The sequence below is a fragment of the Pithys albifrons genome, chromosome 15 (genome assembly GCF_047495875.1).
Source record: "Pithys albifrons albifrons isolate INPA30051 chromosome 15, PitAlb_v1, whole genome shotgun sequence".
NCBI lineage: Eukaryota > Metazoa > Chordata > Aves > Passeriformes > Thamnophilidae > Pithys > Pithys albifrons.
In genome coordinates, this window is record NC_092472.1 from 14746034 (window position 1) to 14767493 (window position 21460).

General features: G+C 46.5%; 1 protein-coding gene across 2 annotated transcripts; it reads right to left on the reverse strand.

Moving 5' to 3' along the window:
- Nucleotides 1-181: 181 nt before the first annotated feature.
- HMGXB3 (HMG-box containing 3) lies at nt 182-20488 on the reverse strand. 2 transcript variants are annotated; one of them, XM_071570206.1, is made up of 20 exons: nt 20260-20488; nt 19355-19502; nt 18794-18968; nt 17862-18371; nt 16816-16914; nt 15111-15242; nt 12688-13094; nt 12162-12337; nt 11770-11867; nt 11095-11193; nt 10398-10547; nt 8507-8808; nt 7069-7196; nt 6361-6492; nt 5910-6094; nt 5139-5358; nt 3963-4096; nt 3452-3568; nt 2838-3047; nt 182-2132 (listed from the first exon to the last, which is right to left on the reverse strand). In XM_071570206.1, exons 2-20 carry the CDS (start codon nt 19498-19500, stop codon nt 1662-1664), a joined length of 3891 nt encoding a protein of 1296 aa, XP_071426307.1. In that variant the 5' UTR covers nt 19501-19502; nt 20260-20488; the 3' UTR covers nt 182-1661. The 2 variants fall into 2 exon arrangements, with proteins under 2 accessions (XP_071426307.1, XP_071426305.1); XM_071570204.1 differs by having other exon boundaries at nt 17820-18371.
- Nucleotides 20489-21460: the final 972 nt, after the last annotated feature.

Below are 21460 nucleotides of genomic sequence, written 5' to 3' on the forward strand. Positions count from 1 at the left end.
GGATGTAATTGCAATTGTGATGATGAGAAATCTGACAATGATCCCTTTGTGGCACATGGCAGCAGCCTCTGTGGGAAAGTGCAACACTGAGGGCAGGGTAAATGCAGGAGTCTTGACAGTGTTTGTGCCCTTTCCCACTGCAGCCTTCTCGGTCATGTACACAAAAACCCCAAGTCTTAACCACAGTTTCACCCCAAAAATTGGAGATAATTTATTAAATTTTATCACTGACTGAAAAAAGTCACTAACATCTCTTATAATAAGTTAATGTTCTTAAAAGAAAAACCCCAAGCCATGATTACTGCATTTGCTCAGACTTCATACATTTACTTTAACAGTACGGTACTTGATTGGTTCCCCTTCACAGAAGGGAGTTTTTATCTACACCGCAAGCCTCGGAATCTTCCCCACTGCTCACTCAGGCAAAATGAACTCCCAAGATAGCACCTTAGCACTCTGGCATTCTGCTTCCCTCCTCTGGGGGTCCCAGCAAACATCCACCCTCCTTCACCACCAGCAATGGCCAAAGGGAGCTGCAGCAGATGACACGCACAGATTTGCAACTGCAGCCCAAGGTGTTCTTCAAGTCTGCTACAGGAGCAGAGGTCTCAGCCTGACTCCTCTCAAGGAGCTAACAAGGCAACCTGGGCAGCAGGAGACTCCTCTAACCCCCAGAGCACTGGGAGGGCACAGGCAGGGCAGGTTTGACACCCGACAGTGCCGAGATTGCACACGTGTGTGCAGCTCTCCCAGTGCATCCGTGAGGGTGGAATATGGAACCCTGCTTGCTCTGGTGACACTGAATTCATTGTTCCTCCTTGATCCCACAGAGTCTGTGAGTGTACTTGCCCTTTCTACAACCACCCCCTTGCACAGCACTCATACTGTCCTTCAACCAGCTCAGCTCCCCTGGGGCCCATCCTGTCAGTTCTTACCTTACCACACAGAACACATTTCACTCACTGTATGTTTTGGCTTCTAAATTATTAGTGCTCATGTGAAGCAGCAAACAATTCTAGAAACTTTCTGCAGCTGAAGCAGCCACAATCCTGGATTCACAAGTGCAGTCCCCAGGGAGACTCCCCAGACACAGAATGTTAAAGCAGCATGGTTCCTTCTCCTCCTCAACTCACTCTTTGCAGCCAATGCATATGAGAGCTCTGCAAAATTTCCAAGCAGGAGTCAGTGTCCTAAATTAATCTATTGAGAATGTTTTGGGTGGGAAATCTGTGTAGCCATCTGCCTTTCATGCCTGCTCCCACACCCCCAGCCCTGCCACCAATATGCACAAAGAAGTTAGCAAGCGAGATTCAGAATTAAAAAACCTGTGTGCTTCACCGTGCACACTCCCTGCTCCCAGCAACGCCTCTCCCTTCTCCAGCTGCAGGGAGGGACACATCCCACAGCCCAGAACAGCAGGTCCATTGCACGCCTCGGGGGCAGTCACAGCCTTCAGCAAGGGGGCTGACAGACCCACGCTCACAGCAGCCATCACAACACTACGGAAGCACAGAGCTCTTTGGTCAGTAACAGCGGTCAAAGACACTGGCATCACACTTCCAACCTGTAAAAATAAACTCTCAAGACAGACAGCTGCAGAACCTGACTGAGCCCACCCCTCCTCACGACCAGAGAGAGCAACCAACAAGCTGTTTTGTTACTCAGCAACCTCTATCATCCTCCTGCTTGCCCTCCTCCTCCTCGTCCGTTTCTGTTTTGATCTGGGCCACTCCGAGCCGGTAGAGCGCATCGCGGATCACCACCTCCCCCGGCTGGCAGCTCTGCACCACCTCCTGGATCTGCCGGTTCACGATCTCCCTGCTGGTGAGGAAGTCCATGAGGCGGTTGTAGAGGTAATAGTGAGTGGGGTTCTCAAAGGTGATGGGCCTTTGGCGGATGTTGCTCGTTTTGCTGTCGCTGATGGCGGCGATGATGGCACTGTAAGGCTCCAGCTCCTGGCACAGGGAGATGCAGTGATGCCGAGCTGTGGGATCCTGGGGGCTGTCCTGCTCCGACCCCATGTGAGCGATCCGACGTGCCGAGGACTTGGTGATGGGGTGCTGAACGGAGTGCTCGGCCACTGTCATGTCCACGCTGTAGTGCTGGTCTAGCAGCTCAGGGCAGGACACGTACTGTGGGGACACACACACACACACCAGAATGAACAAGAAACAACTTGGCCACAGCTAAGACAACAAAACTACTGGTTGGCCGAACTCAACCAGCACTGCAACCCAGGACGGGGGAAGGCTAAATGACCCAGGCTGACCCTAAATGCCACAAAGGTGGTCTGTACACTCCCTCCTCACTTGTATGCCCTCAGAGATAATGCCAAGGCACTAGCAACCCTCTTCCTCTCCCATTTCTCAAGAAATAGCAGCTTTGAGACAACTGAGTCACTGTGTCAAAATAAGTGACATGCTTGCACAGTTCATGATCTGAACTGTTACAATGCATTCCCAGCACAGCTCTTCCTATTAACACCATAACCCAAGCAACATGCAATGTGTTCTGCTATGCTCAAAAGGGATGCACCTGGCAAAGCTTAAGTCAGAAGATATTTATTAGGTCAAATTCATCCCTATCAGTGTTCAAGACCAGGTTGGACAGGGCTCTAAGCAACCTGCTCTAGCTGAAGGTGTCCCATGGCAGGGGGATGAAACTGGATGATCTTTAAGGGCCCTTCCAACCCAAACCATTATATGCTTCTATAAAATTATCTTGAGGTTCAATGAAGGTTACATATGCTTCTTTTTTTTTTAAATTTTAAATCTCACTTGAAACTTTTCCATACTGGATTTCATAGCAGAGAGCAAAGGTAACAGCAAATAACTAACCATTGGAGGATCCATGGGGTCAGAGAAGCAGCCCTGGTTTTTCCCCCACATTTGGGAAGTCAGGCCAGGACAGCAGAGGTCTGCACACAGTGCTACTGAAGAAGCTGAATCAACAACATACACTGGAGGCCAGTGACGTGACGAAACCAACAAGTCCACATGATCCCGGGCATTTTCCCCTCTTACTATGTACTTTGAGCCACACACAACCTCGAAGGAAAGAAAAAGATTAACACCATCAGCACAATAAAACTGAAAACATAGAGAAAAAAATTTAGTCTTAAAAACATTAAACTTCCTTTCAGGTATTCCAGACTATACAGTAACCAGTTACTTTCTCTAAAGATACTCTGCTTCTTCCTCATACATATTCATTCTATCTCGTTGAGGAGGAGATAGTTTTAAACTCCACCTCAGCAGCAACATTAAGGCCAGGCTTCAGATCATGAAAGCGCCTGCAGGACTACTCCAAGTCCTGAGGCAGTATGTTTCATTCCCACGGCTCACAGAAGCCCATTCCACTGTTTCTACTTAATGAGAGAGTTCCACACTGGTAAGTCAAACAGTGAACACCAAGGTAAGAAAAAAACATTGCTGACTCCAGCCTTCCTTACCTGATGTGGGCACACTTTGTAGATTTTCCCTCCTGTGTGATGAGCAGGGGGTGGTGTGATGTTTGTCCCATTCTGTATAAAGTCATAGAGAGCCAGGAGGGAGTAGCACAGCTGGTCCTAGACAAGACAGGCCCCAGAGAAAGTCTGTATGTGGCTACAATTAATGGACTCCTCCACAGAAGGAGAAGGCTGCAGTCAAGGTCTCCCAAATCCTAATTTGCACTTCATCCAGTAACTTCCTAATCACACACTCAGTATCGTAAGGATGACAAGCAATTACACAACACTGAGCCAGTGACAAGGTAATTACAGGCTTCCCTTCTTCTAGCCCACAAAGGTTCAATTTACTTCACCATGTGTAAATTATCCTATAATCTGCTGGCACCCACCCCTGCCCTTAGTGCAGTCAGATGAGAAGTTACTTTCCTAGGATGGCAAGAGTGGATGAGGGAAAGACAGTGAAGAACAGCTCCACTCCCACAGGCTTGCATGTGAGCAAACAGGCCATTACCTTTCTATCTGAAACCTCCCAGGGGATGCCACACTGTGTCAAAAAGCGCTGCAGCTCTTCCTCACTGTAAGTGTTTATCAGCTCAGGCCTGAAGACTTCTTCCTGAAGGAGCCTCACCAAGGCACTCCCATTACCTGCAAAGGCAGGAAACAAGTCTCAGGACTCATTCTCAGGAAGGGAAGTCACCAAAATAATTTCTTATGAAGACTACAGAAGCAGAGATTGTAGAACCCACTGCCAGGAAGAGAAAGCTGTGAACAATCCTACTTCCAAAGCACATCTCAGCCCACATTTGTCTCGAGCCATTCACTGGTGAGGTCACCAGACTGAGCCCAGCAGAGCTGCAGACTCCATAAGCACTTGTCTATCCTGTCATTTGTAACATTTAAGTGACTGACATGAGCATAAATAAGGGACAGGAGAGCACACAGAAATGTGACTGCAGCCTTCAGACTGAGAAGCTCCAAGCTAACCCTCTACATCTCCTCCCTGGTCCTTTCTCTGAAGCTCCAGTTCCACAAAAGCCCACACACCCTTTCTGCAGCTAAACTCCCTAGAAGAGCTGCAGCCTTGTCAGCAAAGCCAACCAATACACTTTTAAAGCTTGCATAGCCAGTTTTCCTTCTAACACCCAATATCAAAATTTTTAGGGGTACCAGGTGCTAACTAAACTTAGCTCTCATACATCTGAGTTATTCCTTTCATGGTTTCTTGTTATATGCAGTCAATGTGTAGCAGATACACTGAGTGTTGATAATATTGATCAGGACTAGCACATTCCTCTCAAATTCTCAAATTCTGTAAAAACTTATTTACCCTTTACTGAGATTGTAACATTGAGATACCAAGTAGTACCTGTAACTTTCACAATCCAAGTATCATGAAACAATATGAAACAAACACTGACTGGCATTCAAGACGTGCAAGTATCCCTCTGCAACCCTATCTCATTTGGGGTGCAGTGCTCTCATGTCCCCCCTGTCTCAAATGCATCAGAACACACCAGTGATCTCAAACTTTACAGGACAAGCCAATGCTCAAGCAGCAAAGTAGCCTGAGAAGCCAATCCAGCATTCTTGACGTCTCTTGGCAGACATAACTTTTACAGAGACATGCAATCATCAATTCTAAACATGACCAAAAGGCTCCCTTATTAAGCATAACCTGAGCCACTACCTGGCACTGGCTGTGCATCCAGGTTCTTGTCCTTCTCCGTATTGATCACCATCGCTCCTCTCATTAGTGGAGGGAAGAAAGGAGCAACAATAGAGGCATCAAACTTTGTGATGGGGATGCTAGAAGGAAAAGCCACCTGCTCAATCACCTCTGCCTCCATGGTGGACCAGAAGTCTTCTACATTCACTTCACCTGATGGCAAGTATTCTGGCCATGTAAACTAGAAAGAGCAAGAAACACAGTGGTCAAATACAAATAACCACAGCTCATTTGACAGTTTTGTGTCAGCCTCACTCAAGACATGAAGACAACTCAGGAGAGTGCGCAGCCCAAATGCAACAAGATGATTTCAGTCTCCTAAAGTTTCCTACAAATCGTTTTTCACTGGAAAAGCCAGACATGCTGTGTACTCCTACTAGGGCTTTTTTCCCCATTAGAGAAGACAGCATCTCAAGGAAACTGTTACTGGGGGAAAAAAAAAGAATGCCTTCATGTCAAATCACTTTCATCCAAGGTCCCTACTGTCCAAGGCTGCTGGACAAAAGCTGCGGTCCAGGGCGAGAGGATCTTGTTTTCCATAAACTATTCATCAACACCTCCAAGAGGAAGCTCAGGCATCACCACTCCAGCCACATCCTCTTGTCAGGCATCAGCAGAAAACCACTCACAAAGGTCTCGTGTACTTATTGTATCATGAAGGCCAGAGTCAGCAAAAAGGCATCATGATTTGCTTTGAACAAGAACAGGATGTGAAGCGTGGGAAAAGCCTACCTCTATGTTTTTCAGTGCCAGGACATTTTCCACATTCCTCTGGGCTATTTCCACCTTGGGGGCTATGCCACAGATTCCACAGATCATATCATTGTAATCCCGGACTGTAAGGCATTCAAAAGCCCAGTAGCCATTGCATAGCAATTCCTGGACCTGAACCTGCTCATCAGTGCTCAGGTTTTTTTCTGAAAAAAAAAACATGCCACTGTTACAGCTTTCACTTCCTAAAGTCAGTGGAGAGGTAGTAGAACTCCTGTGCAAAATAAAACCAAACCTGTCCTCCAGAGAATTGTTACAAAGAACTGGTCATAGAGGTACTGCTTGATTTAGGAAGTGATTTCATAGAAACATACTACACTAGACTAGGTGAGGTTTCCCTTTTTATAACCTAACAATCATCATCAGACCACAGTTTTCTGTGTTATGGTAAAAAACAAGAAGGAAAACCCACCAGTTTGCTCTTGAACAGAGTCGAGAATATTGCTCACAGCCACTCGGGGATCCTCTCCAAGTTTAATGTGGTTTCGGATTGCAAACAGAAGATCCAAGCTCACCAGCAACTTGTTACCCACATTGAAAAGGCCTGCAGTTAAAACAGGACAGTTATTGTCTGTAGGGGTCCAGATCTTCCTCATTAAGAAATGTATTCCTTACTGATACACAACACAGTCAAACAAGTACTGTTCAGAGAATAGTGGAAGCATGGATAATGCTTCTGTACTTCTGAAGTGGAGAGTTCCCTGCTACAAGATTAGCTCCTTTCACAGACTTACCTTTAAATTTAAAAAGCTACAAGGAACAGCAGTCAATCCATCTCCTCACTAGCCAATGCTGAGAAACATCACTCTCCAAGGATGTCTGACTTATGATGTCAGGGATTGCCTTGCAGAACTCAACATTCACCATGCCCACAGAGGAGACCTACATCAGTAAATCAATGCACCACCTTCCTCATCTGTGTATTTATACGTGTTTTTCCTCACAAATACAGATATTTATTTGCAGAAGAAGCAGAAGTATAGTACAAGCCAAAAATAATTCAAGTTTAGTACACTGAGGATGGGAACAAGCTCTTTAGTGCAAAGACAGTGCCCTGATGCAGTCCTAAGGCTTCAGACTGTAATCATGTTGTAGGTTGGTAGGCTCACATCTTTCCTACCTGTGTAAATATCAGTGAAGCTATGGAGGGCCAGACACTGCGGGTTCAAGCACACTTTGACCTGAGCTGTAACCACCTGTAATCGATTGGCTGTCAGCAGCCAGCACTCCTGAGGACCAGCAAGGGAACTGTAACAGACAACAAAAGACCACTCTGAGTCAAGCCTATGGACTTTTCAGTGCAGCCCTGCAGTAATTTAAAGCATTCTATTTGAGATGAGTTCATTAATATGTCAGTCTAAGCCAGTTCACATCATTTCACACCAGAAAAAAAAAGTTACATTTTAAAACAGATTCCCGTGGTAGAGTCAGGTCACTGCTCACATTCTTTTAACAGCACTACAGTGTCCCTCCAATTCCATATGCTGGGCATAGTATTTGAGAGGAAGAGAAAATCTACAACCCCAGCTGCCCTGGGAGAAGTGTCTGTCCCACTGCTGTGGGACAACAAATGATGATCATTTCATTCTACCCAACAGCCCCTGCACACACAGAGCTTCAGTGCTGCTGCTGAGGGGGAAGTTCACACAGCAGAATGCCAGTGGCAGAAATATAGCTGTCCACCTGAGAAAATAGGAATCAAAGTCAAAGCCAGCGCCCTCCCACTGGCAGGGCTTCAATTAGAGCCTGAGCAGGCACATGTGAGAGTCCCACATGCAGAGCACTGCAAAGAAGCCCAACACAGACAAGGATGTACAATGCACAGGCTGGTAAGTCACAGGGTGAGGACAGGGTGCAAGATAGCTCTGTTCTGAAAAAAACTACTGAGCATAAAAAGTATCTCTGTTGGAAATAGCTCAATTAGTTCTAGGCTGACCAAAGCAAACACACATCATTAGTATCAAGAAAGTATTTTTTGTGGAATAAAGAAACACAATCTTAAACTCCCCCCCATTTTGCTGTGGGAAATGTCTGGCAGACTCAGTGGGGAGACACTCTATTGGCTTTTACACAAACCTATTTAAGGTAATCTAGCCAATGCACTGGGAGTTTCTGAAAGTCCTTCAGATTTCAATGTGGATATTTGTTACAAAAAAGGATTCACTCAAGCCCACACTAAGTCATGAAAAGAATGAAAACATCACAGGCAAAAAGATCCACATAGGAAATATTCAGATCAGGAGAAGAGAGAAAAGGGAAATTACATAAGGCAGTATAATAATCTGACAGGGTTTCCTCTGTCAGTTTCAAAACATCATACTGGAAAACAAAGAGGGGATGACTAACAAAACTACTCTTTCAATTAAAATAAAAAGTTACATCTAGACTTAGCAGTCACTCTTTGATCCTGCTAAACCCTTTCCATGCACTTGTATCTTAGTCAGTGTCACTTTCACCTACTTCACTACAAGGGCTAAAGCAAATATTGTTTCAGGCACACTTGTAACATGGAAAATCAGCACGAGGTTGAAAGAGTCACAAGTCTAAAACATTCTTACTTCTGTCCCCCTTTGAACAAGGGGCTGTTACAGAGCAGGCACTGTGCACATGGAGACTCGTAGTAGTTGGACCAGGAGGTCTGCTCAATGGTGACTGTCTCCTCGCTCACGTTGGACAGGATGAGCCGAGAGCTGTTGAGTTCCTGGATGAGCGTGAAGATCTCGGCCAGCTCCGCTTCATTCTCAGGGATCTGCATCACCTTGCGCAGCAGCTGCAGGGTGGACTGGCGCTGGATCTCTTTTTGGGATGGGGTTAGGGGCTCGCTGGTGTTCAGCACATCAGACTGACCTGGACTGACCTCCTAAAAAGCAAGCAAAACAAATATCCAACTAAGCAAGCATGGGGATAAAATAAAGAAAACCAAAGAAGTCATAAAAGGTAGTAGAAACCCAGTAACCTTTGCACCCAGTAAACTTGACTTCTACTCTACTAGCTCAGTCATTGACTCTAGACTGGAGCTTCAAGCTCGAGGTACTTCACCAGAAATACTTTATTACAGCCCAGCCTTTCAGGAACTCTTACGCTGCTAAACCATCACAGATTTGCCATTAAGCTGGAGTGCCAATGCAGGGATTGGGGACAGGGCGAGAATAACCACCAACAGGTACATAAACACTTCAAGAAGCCTGGCAATCATCACACTGCCATTCTCCACAGGTTATCAGTCACAGTGTGCTCAGCTAGCCATGAGAGCCTTTGCCTTCTCTAGAAGCTGGAGGAGACAAACACTAAATGAGAATTGGGAGCTCTGATATACAGAACACACTTATCAATTACAATTGATCAACTACAGTCCTCAGACACTTTGCTCTCCAACACACTGAAACTCTCCTGCCAGCGTTTCAGCCTGGTTTTCTGACTAGTCTAGCAATGAGAGAAACAATTAATCCAGAGCCTAGAGACAACATGGAAATGTGTGACAGGAATGGTAAACACATCTAGAACCAGAATAAAAGAAAAAAACTAAATGAGGAAGAGACAAGCCACATGCCTCTCAAAATGCAAGCTGAGCTAAGCACACTGCTGTTCCTTACACAGCTGCTTGTGTGCCAGTTTCACACAGGCCATCTCTGTTTGTATGTGTTCTTAAAGAAAAAACAAAACCACTAAACAAAGTTATGTTCTTCAAAATAAAAAAGGCAAGTGGAAGAGTCATACTACCACACAGACTAAAATTCAGTCCATATGCTGAGTGGGCATTTCAGCTAGGAACAGGACAGCTCCTTTTTCTTCATTTATTTTCTTAAAACATGACAATTATGTATGAGAAAAGCTATTCTTTGAAACTACAAAGGCAAAAAACCAAAACAAAATGCAGAATTAATTATTTACACCCATGTAGAACAATAAACAACTGAAAAACGTGTTTCTGCATCAGGAAAAAAACAACCTACATCCAGAAATAAATTCAGGCAGGAAGTAAAGCTGCACTACAAACCCTTAAAAATAGGAAGCTCTAATACAAGATGTACTCAACTGACACTAGCCCCAAACCAGAGCACAGTTTCTTGATGAAGTCTGGGAATTCTTGATGAAGTTGTAAGTTTCTTGATGAAGTTGTGAGTTCAGCAAAGCTGACATAACAAGTGTGATATGGGGTGATTTCCCCACCATACACCAACAAACCAGAAGCATTTTTAAGCTAAGGAGACACCCAGTGGTAGCACTGAGTGTGCTCAGGCTCATCCTCAGCCTGCAGCACCCACTGCTACAGGAGTTGGACAGCCCAAACATCATCACAGGTATTTTAAATAGGATATTGTTCTGTTAGAAAAGATTACCATAATGAAAAAACCCAAACCATGTTTCCATGGGCACTTGCAAACTAAGGTACTTCCCTGCCCAACCCACAATAGACATTTGATAAAAACCCCCCAGTCTGAATCTTACCAGGGATTTTGCTGTTTTCTCAGTCCTGTCTTTGGCAAGGTTGTAGCCACAGCTTGGACAAATGCGTGGCTTGTGCCTATTTGTATACACGTAACTGCAAGAGGGGTTCTTGCATTTTCCTCTGCCACGTGATGTTGCCAATCCCAAATCCTGAATGACACAAAAGAGACGTTTGCTGACTTTGACTTTTAACAGTTGGACTTGAGGATCTTAAAGGTCCTTTCCAACCTAAATGATTCTATGCCACAAAGATTCTAGAACAAGTCTAGAAAATATTATCATACATTTTTCCTCCACTTTACAGTACCTTGTTTAAAGGTCAGACAGCAAGCCCTCTCTCTTTGCACAGAGTACTTTAACTGGCGTTTAAACATTTTGAGGCCAGTTCCAGAGATCACAAGCACATTAAATTCATTCAGAAACCCCTGATCCTCCCTGCTGAGCTAAAGGAGGGGATGGGGATTATGCTAAAACATAAATCAAAATCCAGCTCTTAACAAGGTCCCAAACATGACTGCAAAACAGAACACAGTCACCTGGATTTAGGTCCAGAGATGACACACAAAGTACAGACTGTTTCATGTTAAAAATGAGATATATTTCTGCAAGTCAGTACAACAAAAGTCACAGAACATTCTCACCCCAGACAGGACATGCCCCTACATGGCAGAAGTCACACCATTTGAAAAATTCTCACCAAAGTTACGGTGCAGCTGTACTTGTAGGAAGGGAATATGTCTGGTTTGACCTCCACTACTTTAACCTGAGATGCTCTGTTGGTCACAGCACTGTGGAGCTAGAGATGGAAAGCAGAAAAAACACCCATGAGACACCTACTGCTGAATACATACATACATCCTGTAATTAATATCTAATAGCATTCCAGCTCCTAGAGAAATTAAATAATGTTCATTTAACATCAGACTACTACTAGACACTGTTTTGCATGCTAAAGCATTACAATTCACACAGATTTATTCCAGCATCTTGGCATATCCAGTCATATTTTACAGGTGAAGAGTTCAGTATTCAACACTGCATGTCAGATTATCAAAGAACCAGCAGATCCTCAAAACATCTTCTAGATGTAGCGGGAGGTTCTCAAAGCAGCCAACAGCAGGATTGTCCAAAAGCACCTCTCAGCTCAGTTCCCACACTCAGCCAACAAGCATTCATGCTGCTTCCCAGCCATACCACAAAATCTGCCAGTCACACACCTCATCATCATAAGGCTGCTACACTTTTATATTCTATTTTACACTCAGATCATATCACTCACCTGGGAGAAAAAAAAGCACACCATGGACAAAACCCTCCCTGCTCCAAAAAGTCCAGGAGAATAATTTGCATTTAAAGAATAACCCATACCTACCTTTTGCTCCTCAGCACTTGGTGGCTGCAGAACTGACTGGCCCAATTGTTTCAGTGTACTGGGCTTCAAGCCTGATGTTCTCACAGGAGAATGTTTGTCTAGAAGGAGGAAAGGGATGCAGTAGGTTAAATGTGAGAAAACAGGCACTGTTTCATTCTGACATCTTTGGTAAATGCCACCATAGTCATGTGAGATCCTTCCTCTGAACCTGAAATGACCCAAACAGGTGTTTCATGGCCCATTTACTGTACTCTCAGGCAGAAAGAAAGTGTTTTTTTCTAGCATAGGTCACCACCTCCCTTCAGACCTATCTCATTATTTGACAGAGACCAGTTCAGTGTGGAGAGGAAAGACAACAGCTCCCAAAGCACACCAGAGAATGCTGCTTTTACCAGTACTGGCAAAGGCCTGCCTGCTGCTCGGCTGCTCAGTGCTGGCCTCTCTCCCCACGCTGGCTGGTGCAGGCAGAATGGCTCTCATGGGTCTGGCTGCAGCCAGTAAGGAAGGCTTGGGTCTTGGTTTATTCTTTACTTCTTGTCCTTTGTGCATAGCAGCTGGTGCATCGATTCTGAAAGACAAGACCTACAAGTGTAAAAAAATTCCATCGATTCCCCCTCAGCTTCAGCTTTCTTCTTTTCCTCTAACTGTGCTTTATTAGCACACTAATCACAGCTATTGCAACAGAAGGAGAGAGAGTGCTAAGGATACATCTGCCCTGTGACTACAATTTATCACTTCAAAAAAATCCTAGCTGTGATAGACAAAGTCTCCAAGGAACAATCCTGAACCAGCGCAAAACACACAGCAAACAGAACAGGTCTTACAGGAAGCACTGCCAACTGCCTTCAGTTTCTTGGACTAATCCCATCAGCACACAATGGACATGATACGTCCCCATAACAAGGAAAACTGACTCACCTCACTGGCTTTTTCACACTTGGACTCAGCACCTCAGAGGACGGCGGCATCCCCAGCCCTGCACTCTCGTTTTCCATCAGCTCCCAGGAAGTGTCTCCTTGCTGTTGGCTCTCCTGACCCACCACCACTTCAACAGCACTCTGCCCATCTTCAGCAAGCATGTTGTTTGGAAGAACATGAGCCTCAGAGATGATCACTTCCTCCCACTCCATCTCTGGCATCTGCCCTCCGGCAGGCATGGCGTTCAGCAGCTGGCTGACAGCCTCAGAGCTCTCCAAGGTGGACTTGCAGGAACTCTCACCAATGGCTGTCAGTTCTGTGAGGACTGGCTGCTGAGCCCTTTTAGCTGCTGGAGTTTTAAGGGAAGTGCCTGAATTTGGCTCAGATTTGGCTTTTGGTTGCTTTTCCTGGAAACAAAGAGTTAGTCCCATTTCAGAACTTGAGGCTTTCACAGATAAGTAAGTTCCCTGCACATATGCTGTGTTTCCCATGGCCTATTTAATGCTGGATCAAAACAGCCAAATCCTAAGTGTTTAAGCTGTGAATTGTATGGGAGCAGACAGACAGCATCTCCTACAACAGCAGAGGTCCTGGTAACACTTTATCTGGCCTGTTGGCCTTTCACATATTATTTTTAGGTACTGTTTACTTTGAAGAATCAATCTTACTTAAACTCCCTCAAATATCACCATTCGCATCAACATCACAAAGTCACCCACCACCTTCTCCATCAAGGGCCCACCTCCCACGCTCCCCTTTCATGGCTTCAGCTCTCCCAGGCTGTGTGTTCTTCCACATAACCGAGAAATCAAAGGGAGCTAGATAGAGAATTTGCACCTTTTGGATATGTGCATTCAGAAGAGCAAATATTTGAGCAAGTCGGGAAACATGAGATTACTTTGGAAGGTTTTCTGACTTTAAGAAAAATGTTACTTCCAAGACTAAGGCCACAGAAATCATTGTACTGAGACCAACGAAGGTACAGTGAACACTGAATTGGTAATATGCACAAACATACCAGAAATGGAATCCAGAGTTTTTCGAATGACAAACAAATTAATTCTAAACTCACTACAGAGTTCATATTGGGAAGGATAAACCAGGTTTTTAAACAATGATACAACCTTTCTAAGGAACAGGAAGATATGTTTATACTTAATTTCAGTTCTACTGATACTATTACCAGTTAAAAAGAAACTGCTGGTGCACGTTTTTCCAATGACAAGAAAAACAAGTGGTCCTGTTTATGCGAATGTGTTCCCAGCAGAGCAGGGTAAGAGTGAATGACAGAAAGAAAACTCCCTCTAAAATGTTTCAGTTTTAATCAACGTAGGATTGAACAGGAGCAGACATGCCATGTTCAGGCAGCCATCTCTGCTTCAGCAGGTTTACCAAACAGAAACCAAGACACCACCATCACTATTTGCTATCCTACCATACAGGAAGCTCAGCCAACACGGTCTGTAAGCTGCCTAAAAGAATTCTTGCACCTGAATGTTTAATGGATCCAGACACAAAACAAAGGAGGTTCAGAACAAATCCACACAAAGCCACTGAATTTCAATACCAATTTTTACACTAAGAACATCCTTTAAATTGTGCCTGAGGAGCCTTGTTTCAGACAGAAATTGACTTAATGAACGCACATCTGTTCAGAGCTGACTAATTACCATGACAGTGCCAAGGTTTAAGCAGTAAGTGGGTTTTGCTGTACACAGTTAATAGAGAAGCCAGGAACTTAAGCAGAGTAGGTATCTGGAAAAAGGCGTTTCCACTCAGACAAGCTTCTCAACTGCACAAACACCTGGGAATTTCCTTCCAGCCAAAGGTCAGAACATCACGAAGGATCAGACACACAGCCATGAGATAGTACTCAACAGCACTTCAGCTTCCTCTAGATCAACCTTATTAACAAATCCCAAAGGATCATTCACCTGACAACTGTTCTTCCTTTCTGCTGAAAAAACCCGATGTTGAAAAACCACAGAAAACCTAAACTTGTAGAAGAACTTCAAATGCAGAGAATAAATCACCACAAAACAAACTGTTCAACCAAATTCCTGAGCTTAGCTGGGGCTGTATCAGGAAGAACAGGCAATGCCTTCCAGTCACAGGAACTGTGCAGGCAGAAGGCCAGAAGGTGTATCCTCTCCATGAGAGTGTTACCAAATGAAGCCCCATCTATTCTGATGCCATTACAAGCAGCATCTTTACCCAAGGTGTGGAGATTTCAGGTCAGTCTCACCTTGCCCAAGTGTCCTCTGCAATGGTGACTTTCTACAGCATATGCACTGGAACACAAGTGCAGGGATCAATTCCAGAATATCTAACTTCCTGTCCTAGATCTACAGGTCTAGAAATATCACAGGCACTCAGAAAAACAGCACTTTTTGTCTGAAAATAGAAAGGAAAGACAAATTTACCTTTGGGATCCATTTCCCTCCCAGGAAGTTCCCACATGTCGGGCATTTTGATGGCTTATGCCTGGTGACATAAGTGAAGGAACAGCCAGGAGTGGTGCAATTTCCATGTCCCCTGCGTGTATAGGTGGTTGTCTGAAACAAGAATTGTCAAGAATTTCCGTACAGACCTGAAAACTACAAAGTTGTGCTCATCACTCTTTTTCCTTGTAAGCACTTTACAAATGTCATTCAGCAAATCACCATCTTTGCACTATCATTCCTTTCACTGAACAGCCACCACACAGCTGGATCAGGGTGAGTCAGCACCACAACTACTCCCAGCCTAAACTCTCAGTCTACACAAGAGCCTCTGGTACTACCAGAATTTAGATCAAACCACAGAGCACAGATGAGCAATGGTCCCTTCCAACTCAGAACAGTCTGTGAATGCACATAACCTCCTGGAGAGGTTAATCTTGCACATACAGTGATACAACAGTTCACTCTGAACATGGAAAAGTCACAGTAAGATGATATAAAATGATTCAAACACCAGTCCACAGTGAGATGAGCTGTGATTAATACTCATGCCAATGGGACAACAAGACTTGAAGACAGGCACTCATGATGCAGAGGCAGTTTTTTTCAGAAATTGTTGTATGTAGTGGTCAAATCCTCCCTGGTGCTTCACTGTAACTTGCTATGAGCTACTGAAACACCAGCAGCACCACTAGGCACGAATTATAAAAACAACTAAAGCAGAACCTGTCATCTTTGTCAGGACAATTGCATCAATACATGGGGGGTTTTGTCAGCACAGCACTTCTCAACATCCTGTTCTCAACATTCCCAAGGGAGCTGCTGTACTGTAATTCCTGAACTAGGTACGGATTTTTCTAGAAATGCAAGCGCTGCTGTCAAAGAAATGAGCTGATTTAAGCCTGATACTTCTCAGGAACAAAAAACTGAGGTACTTCCATTCTCCCCAAGACACCTGGAAGAGTATCACACTTTTTACCACTATAAACATCTGCAGTGTTCCACCAGCTGGAAGTACAGAGAACCTGGAAAACAGGATTTAATGCCAGTTTATACAACACAAGAGCTGCAGTTCTGAGTGTACAATGAAGGCCACAAATGACTAGAGAAACACAGGTGGCTGGAGTGGTTAGATAAGAGAAATAATACTATTCCTCCTCATGCAACAGGCCACACAATCTTTTACTGGGCTTCAAAACCTTAGGTAGCTGCTCCTCTCTTGCCACATGGCCAAAGTGACAGCCATCCATAAGACTGAGGAGTTCTTGTTTTCCTGTCACAAGGAAATATCCTGCCCTTAAAGGGACAGACACTGGCTGGGATGAAGGGATGAAAGCAAATATGCACTCAGTACAGCATGTAGATGGCTACACACACACTGCTGTTGGCCAGATGTTTTGTGATAGCTTTATCTACTCCATCTGTTTCCAAGAACCTCTTTGAGGACACAGGCAGCAAGAAACAGGCCCCTATAAGACACTCTAGGAAGCCAGAGACCCCCATTAGCCTACACCAAGACATAAAACCAGGGACAAAGAAATATATCAATTAATATGATGACTTCAAATCAGATTATCTGTAAGAACTGAACCAGGATCAAACCCCTTCCATTCTAATATCTTTAAGACAAACCTATGGCAATACATCCAAACCTTAAAATACCATAACAAGACTCTGAACTTCTTACCAATTTAACTGATGCTGGGTTCTCCACCACAGAATGAGCTGGCACAGGTAACATGATGAACTGTGTTGCAGGTGTGGAGGAGCTACTCTCTTCAGTATCCTAAAACGAAGTCAAGGGGAAAATACATGCAGAAAATAACAGACATGCTGACCCATATCCCTCTCTCTCATGAACATTACCAAGGAACTTATGTCCTAATGACTGAAAGCAGGACAGAGCAGTGACCATTTCAGAAAGGGCCTTACCAGGTCTACTCTGGAAATTACTAAACTCTTCACACCTTGAAATTGAAAACAGCAAATTAACTCTTCACAGACTAAGGTTTTCTATAAATTATCCCTAACACTTCAGCTTAAAAGGACTCCCTTCTGCCTCTCTGCAGCCAAGAAAACAGCTATCAGGAGCATAGAGGCAGCGTTTTTTCTCCCCAGAATCTTGTAATCCAACTGCAGAACCCAATTACTGGCACTGCAATACCCCAAGTATTGTTGTAAGAAACAAAAAATCTCAAGCAGTCATCTGGGACACAAGCGAACAGTAGCATATGGCTGATTCAATCTGCAAGCAGAGACAATATCGCCACCAAGTTATTTTGTATCACTGATTACAAAAGTTGCTGTTTCCCTCAGCACTAAGCGCCAGCACACCGGACAATACGGGATCTCTTCCACCCACAGCAGATGGTGGATTCCCCATCCCTGGAGGTTCTTAAACTGAGATTGGAAGTGGCACTGAGTGCCATGATCTGGTAAAGGGACTGGAGTTGGACCAAGGGTTGGACTTGATGATCTCGGAGGTCTTTTCCAACACAATTGATTCTGTGATTCTGTGACTCCGTGCCATGGGCTGGTGATCACAGTGGGGTTGGATCAAGGGTTGGACTTGCTGATCTCAGAGGTCTTTCCCAACCCAATCCATTCTATGATCTCATGTAAAATGTAACAAACAGCCCTCAGACATTTCAGGTGTCTGTCAGGAGTCTGAGAATCCCTAGAAAAACTCACCCTCCCAGTCACCACGGTCACCACAGACACCCCATCAGGCACCTGGGGCCGGGCCACAGCGATGCTGCCATTGGAGATGTCCGTGGAGCTGCCAACCAGAGTCTCCTCAATAACCACCCGGGCCGTCTGATACGGCTGTCCCTCTATTTCCAAAGAAGCCTCATCCAAGAGGATCTCTCCACCTGCCTTCTCTGTCACAGGGCCAACATAGTGAGAGAGAATCTCTGAGGCAACAGCTTCCTCAGCAGCCTCGGGCTGGCCAAAGGCTGCAGCCTCCTCTGCCAGCCCCTCGATGGCAATGCACTGCTCCTGGCCCGAGTCCACGGAGAGCATGCTCTGCACAGGCTCACGGGACACACTGGAGATGTTCCTGGGAGCTGTTAACCCCTTGGGTGCTGCCGGGCTCTGTGCCACGCACAGTTCCACCGACTGCCTGCTCCTGTCCTCCTGAAGGGTGGGTTTGGGAATAATTATGTACTCAGAGCGAGGCAGAATCTTGCGGAAGCCTGGAATGTCTGGAACTACTGCTGTTCGGGTGGAGGCCTTGGAGTTCTGTTGGGAAAATCAGAGGAAAAAAATGATTATGAGAAAAGGAGAGAATACAGCTCTCAATACCACTATTTTAGTGCCTAAAGTCACAAGGTTTCCTGAAGGAATCTGTTGGGAATTTCTCTCCATGACAGAGGCTGCAGAATCCCTCTCAGCCCTGGTTTTATCACTCACTTTACCATCACTCACTCAGATGACCCACCACAAAAACAACTATCATTAGCAGGTACTAGACATATCCTTCTTGAACTTCCCAACATTCTCCCTTGACTGAACAGAAGGAAAAGGCAAGAGGCAGGGGCCTCACACAGCTTCCTGACAGGCAGGAATACAAACTGGAATCTGCAGTTAAGTGACTCTCCCACACACAGTGCTCTGTGAGCACTTAAGTGCCTCTCTCTTCAGCTGCCACAAAGACAACTTACTGGGTCCAATCCCTCTTTCTCTAGCTTGGCTTTCTCCAAGTAGTAGCTTTTTTCAGTCACACTGAGCAGCCTCCAACTCTCACTGATCTTTTTGTTGATTTCAGACTGAGGGAGGTGTGGGAGCTCTTGCTGGACTTTCAAGTAAATGTCATAATAGTAGAGAAGGTAAGCAGACCTGAAACACAACCAGAAATTGAACAGTAAGGTCATTCTACATAAAATGCTTAGGGAAAAATAAATCCACAAGGTTTATGTTTGTCTCAAGGTCATGTGACAAGTGTGTTTTATTCAATTCTACTTGTAAATGCATTTTTTAACCAAGAATAATAAGTGAGACTTTGAGGAGAACCTCTGAATGAAAAAAGAGAACTTTTGAGAAAGAGCCTAAGCCAAACTGTTCTGGGGTGCACAAATTGAACAACAGTGGCATATGTAGAGAACGTCAGAGCAGGCCCAAAGCATCAAGCTGATGTTTCACACCATGAAGTGTTCCAAGTGCACAGCAGAGTTCACTCCTGTCACAGAAAAGAATACACCAAAATGAAGGCAGAAAGAACTCACCGAGGCTTCTTGGCTTTTTCTCCCTGATCACCAGCACTTTTATGTTTCTTCTTCTTCTTGCATGGCACTGGTGACGTGTAAGTGTAAGTGCCCTCAATCTCCTCCATCACCACAGTCACTTCAGTGCCATCATAGGGAGCCTCCATGGCTAAAACAACACGTTCTGTGTTACACTCGTGCCAAGTTACACACAACGTTGTTACCAACAAAGGCTTCTTTTCATCACCTCAGTAAACTCACAGCACCTGATTTTGACTTCGGTCAAACCGAGATAACTACGTGTCAGCTATTTATCTACTTCTAGAAGAAAACATTTCCTTTCTCATAACCTCAATACCAAGGCTTGCTGCACCTGCACTTCCCAAGCTGTAATTCCACAGGGGACTCTCGGGTGATTTTGGTGGCCCAGAACGAGCCGTGCACGCCCGGCAAGGAGGGGTCACATCCAGCCCACGCCGGACCCGCAGGAAGCCTCAGGGTCCTCTCGGCCACCGGCAGATTCCCGGGGCCCCTGGACAGCGGCTCCAGCCTCCGGGAGGGCACGGGAGGCTCGGGAGACAAAGGCATCCCCAGTGCCAGGGGCAGCGCGGGCACGGCCCGCACCTCGGCCCCGCCGCCCCCGGGGGAGCCGCAGCCCGGTGTGTAACGTTGAGTAATCAGAGGAGTTGCTCTGAGCAGTGCAGAGCAATCACAGAATCACAGACTATTCTGAGCTGGAAGGGACCCACAAGGACCATCGAGTCCAACTCAAGTCACTGGCCCACAGAAGGGACTGAACCCGCGCCCCGGTGCTCCGAGCCCCGTCCCCCCGGCACGGCCGGGGGCAAAGCGGAGCGCCGGGAACCACCCCCCGCTCCGGGACCTGCTGAAGCCCTCCCGGTCCCCTCTCAGGCGTCCGCACTCACCGGGCAGCGCCGGGGCCGCGCGGGCGGCGAGTTGCTCTCACGTGCCCGCCGGGGCACGGCGGCGCGGAGAAGGCGGTGGCGGGGGAGAGCGGCGGGCGGGCAGCCCCGGCATGCTGTGCTGTGCCGTGCCGTGCCGTGCCGCCTGCGGGCCGGGCCGGGGCCGGGCCGGGCCGGCCGAACGCGGCTCCGCCGGGGCCTCCGCGCCGGGGCCGCCGCCGGAAGTGGCGACTGGAACGGCGTCCGGGGCGGGGCGGGGCGGGACGGCGGCCGGGAGGGGTCACACCTCCCGCGCCTGCGCAGTGGGCGGGGCGCAATGCGCGCTTGTCGCTTCCCACCGTTTCCCGTGAGGGCGGCGCAATTAGCGCTTAATTAGCGAAGGGCTCGGCTGCTGCTGGTGGCAGTGCCGTCTGTGGGAGTGGCGCAGCGCTGCGGGGTTCGCCGGTGTCGTTTTTTCCTCGCAGCAGGTCCTCAGGACTGGCTGTTCCCCGCATGGAGCGCGGAGGCGGCCGGGGCGAAGCTCTGCTCGAGCCTCAGTGATGTCATCCCAACAATCACAGGATTAATTAGATTGGAAAAGACCTCTGAGGTCACCGAGCCCAACATGTGGTCAAACACTGCCTTGTCAGCCAGACCATGGCTCTCAGTGCCACGTCCAGCCTTTCCTTAAACACCTCCAGGCGCGGAGGCTCCGCCGCCTCCCTGGGCAGCCCCTTCCAATGTTTAATCCCTCTGTCTGTGAAGAGTCTCCCTAGTGCGAACCTAAACCTGCCCTGGCGCAGCTTAAGACCACTCGCTCTGATCTGTCGCTGGTGGCAGAGCCCGCCCCGCCCCTGGGAACAGCCTCGTGTCAGGGAGTTGTAGAGTGACAAGGTCACCCCTGAGCCTCCTCAGGCACTCAGAATAGGACAAGGGGGCACGATGGGCTCAAGCTCTGCCAGGGGAAATTGAAATTGGAGATCAGAAAAAAATTCTTTGCAGAGAGAGTGCTCAGGCATTGGAATGGGCTGCCCAGAGAGGGGGTGGATTCCCCATCCCTGGAGGTTTTTCAGCTGAGCTTGGCTGTGGCACTGAGTGCCATGATCTGGTAAAGGGACTGGAGTTGGACCAAGGGTTGGACTCGATGATCTTGGAGGTCTTTTTCAACCCAACTGACTCTATGATTCTCCAGGCTGAACAACCACAGCTCCCTCAGCTGCTCCAC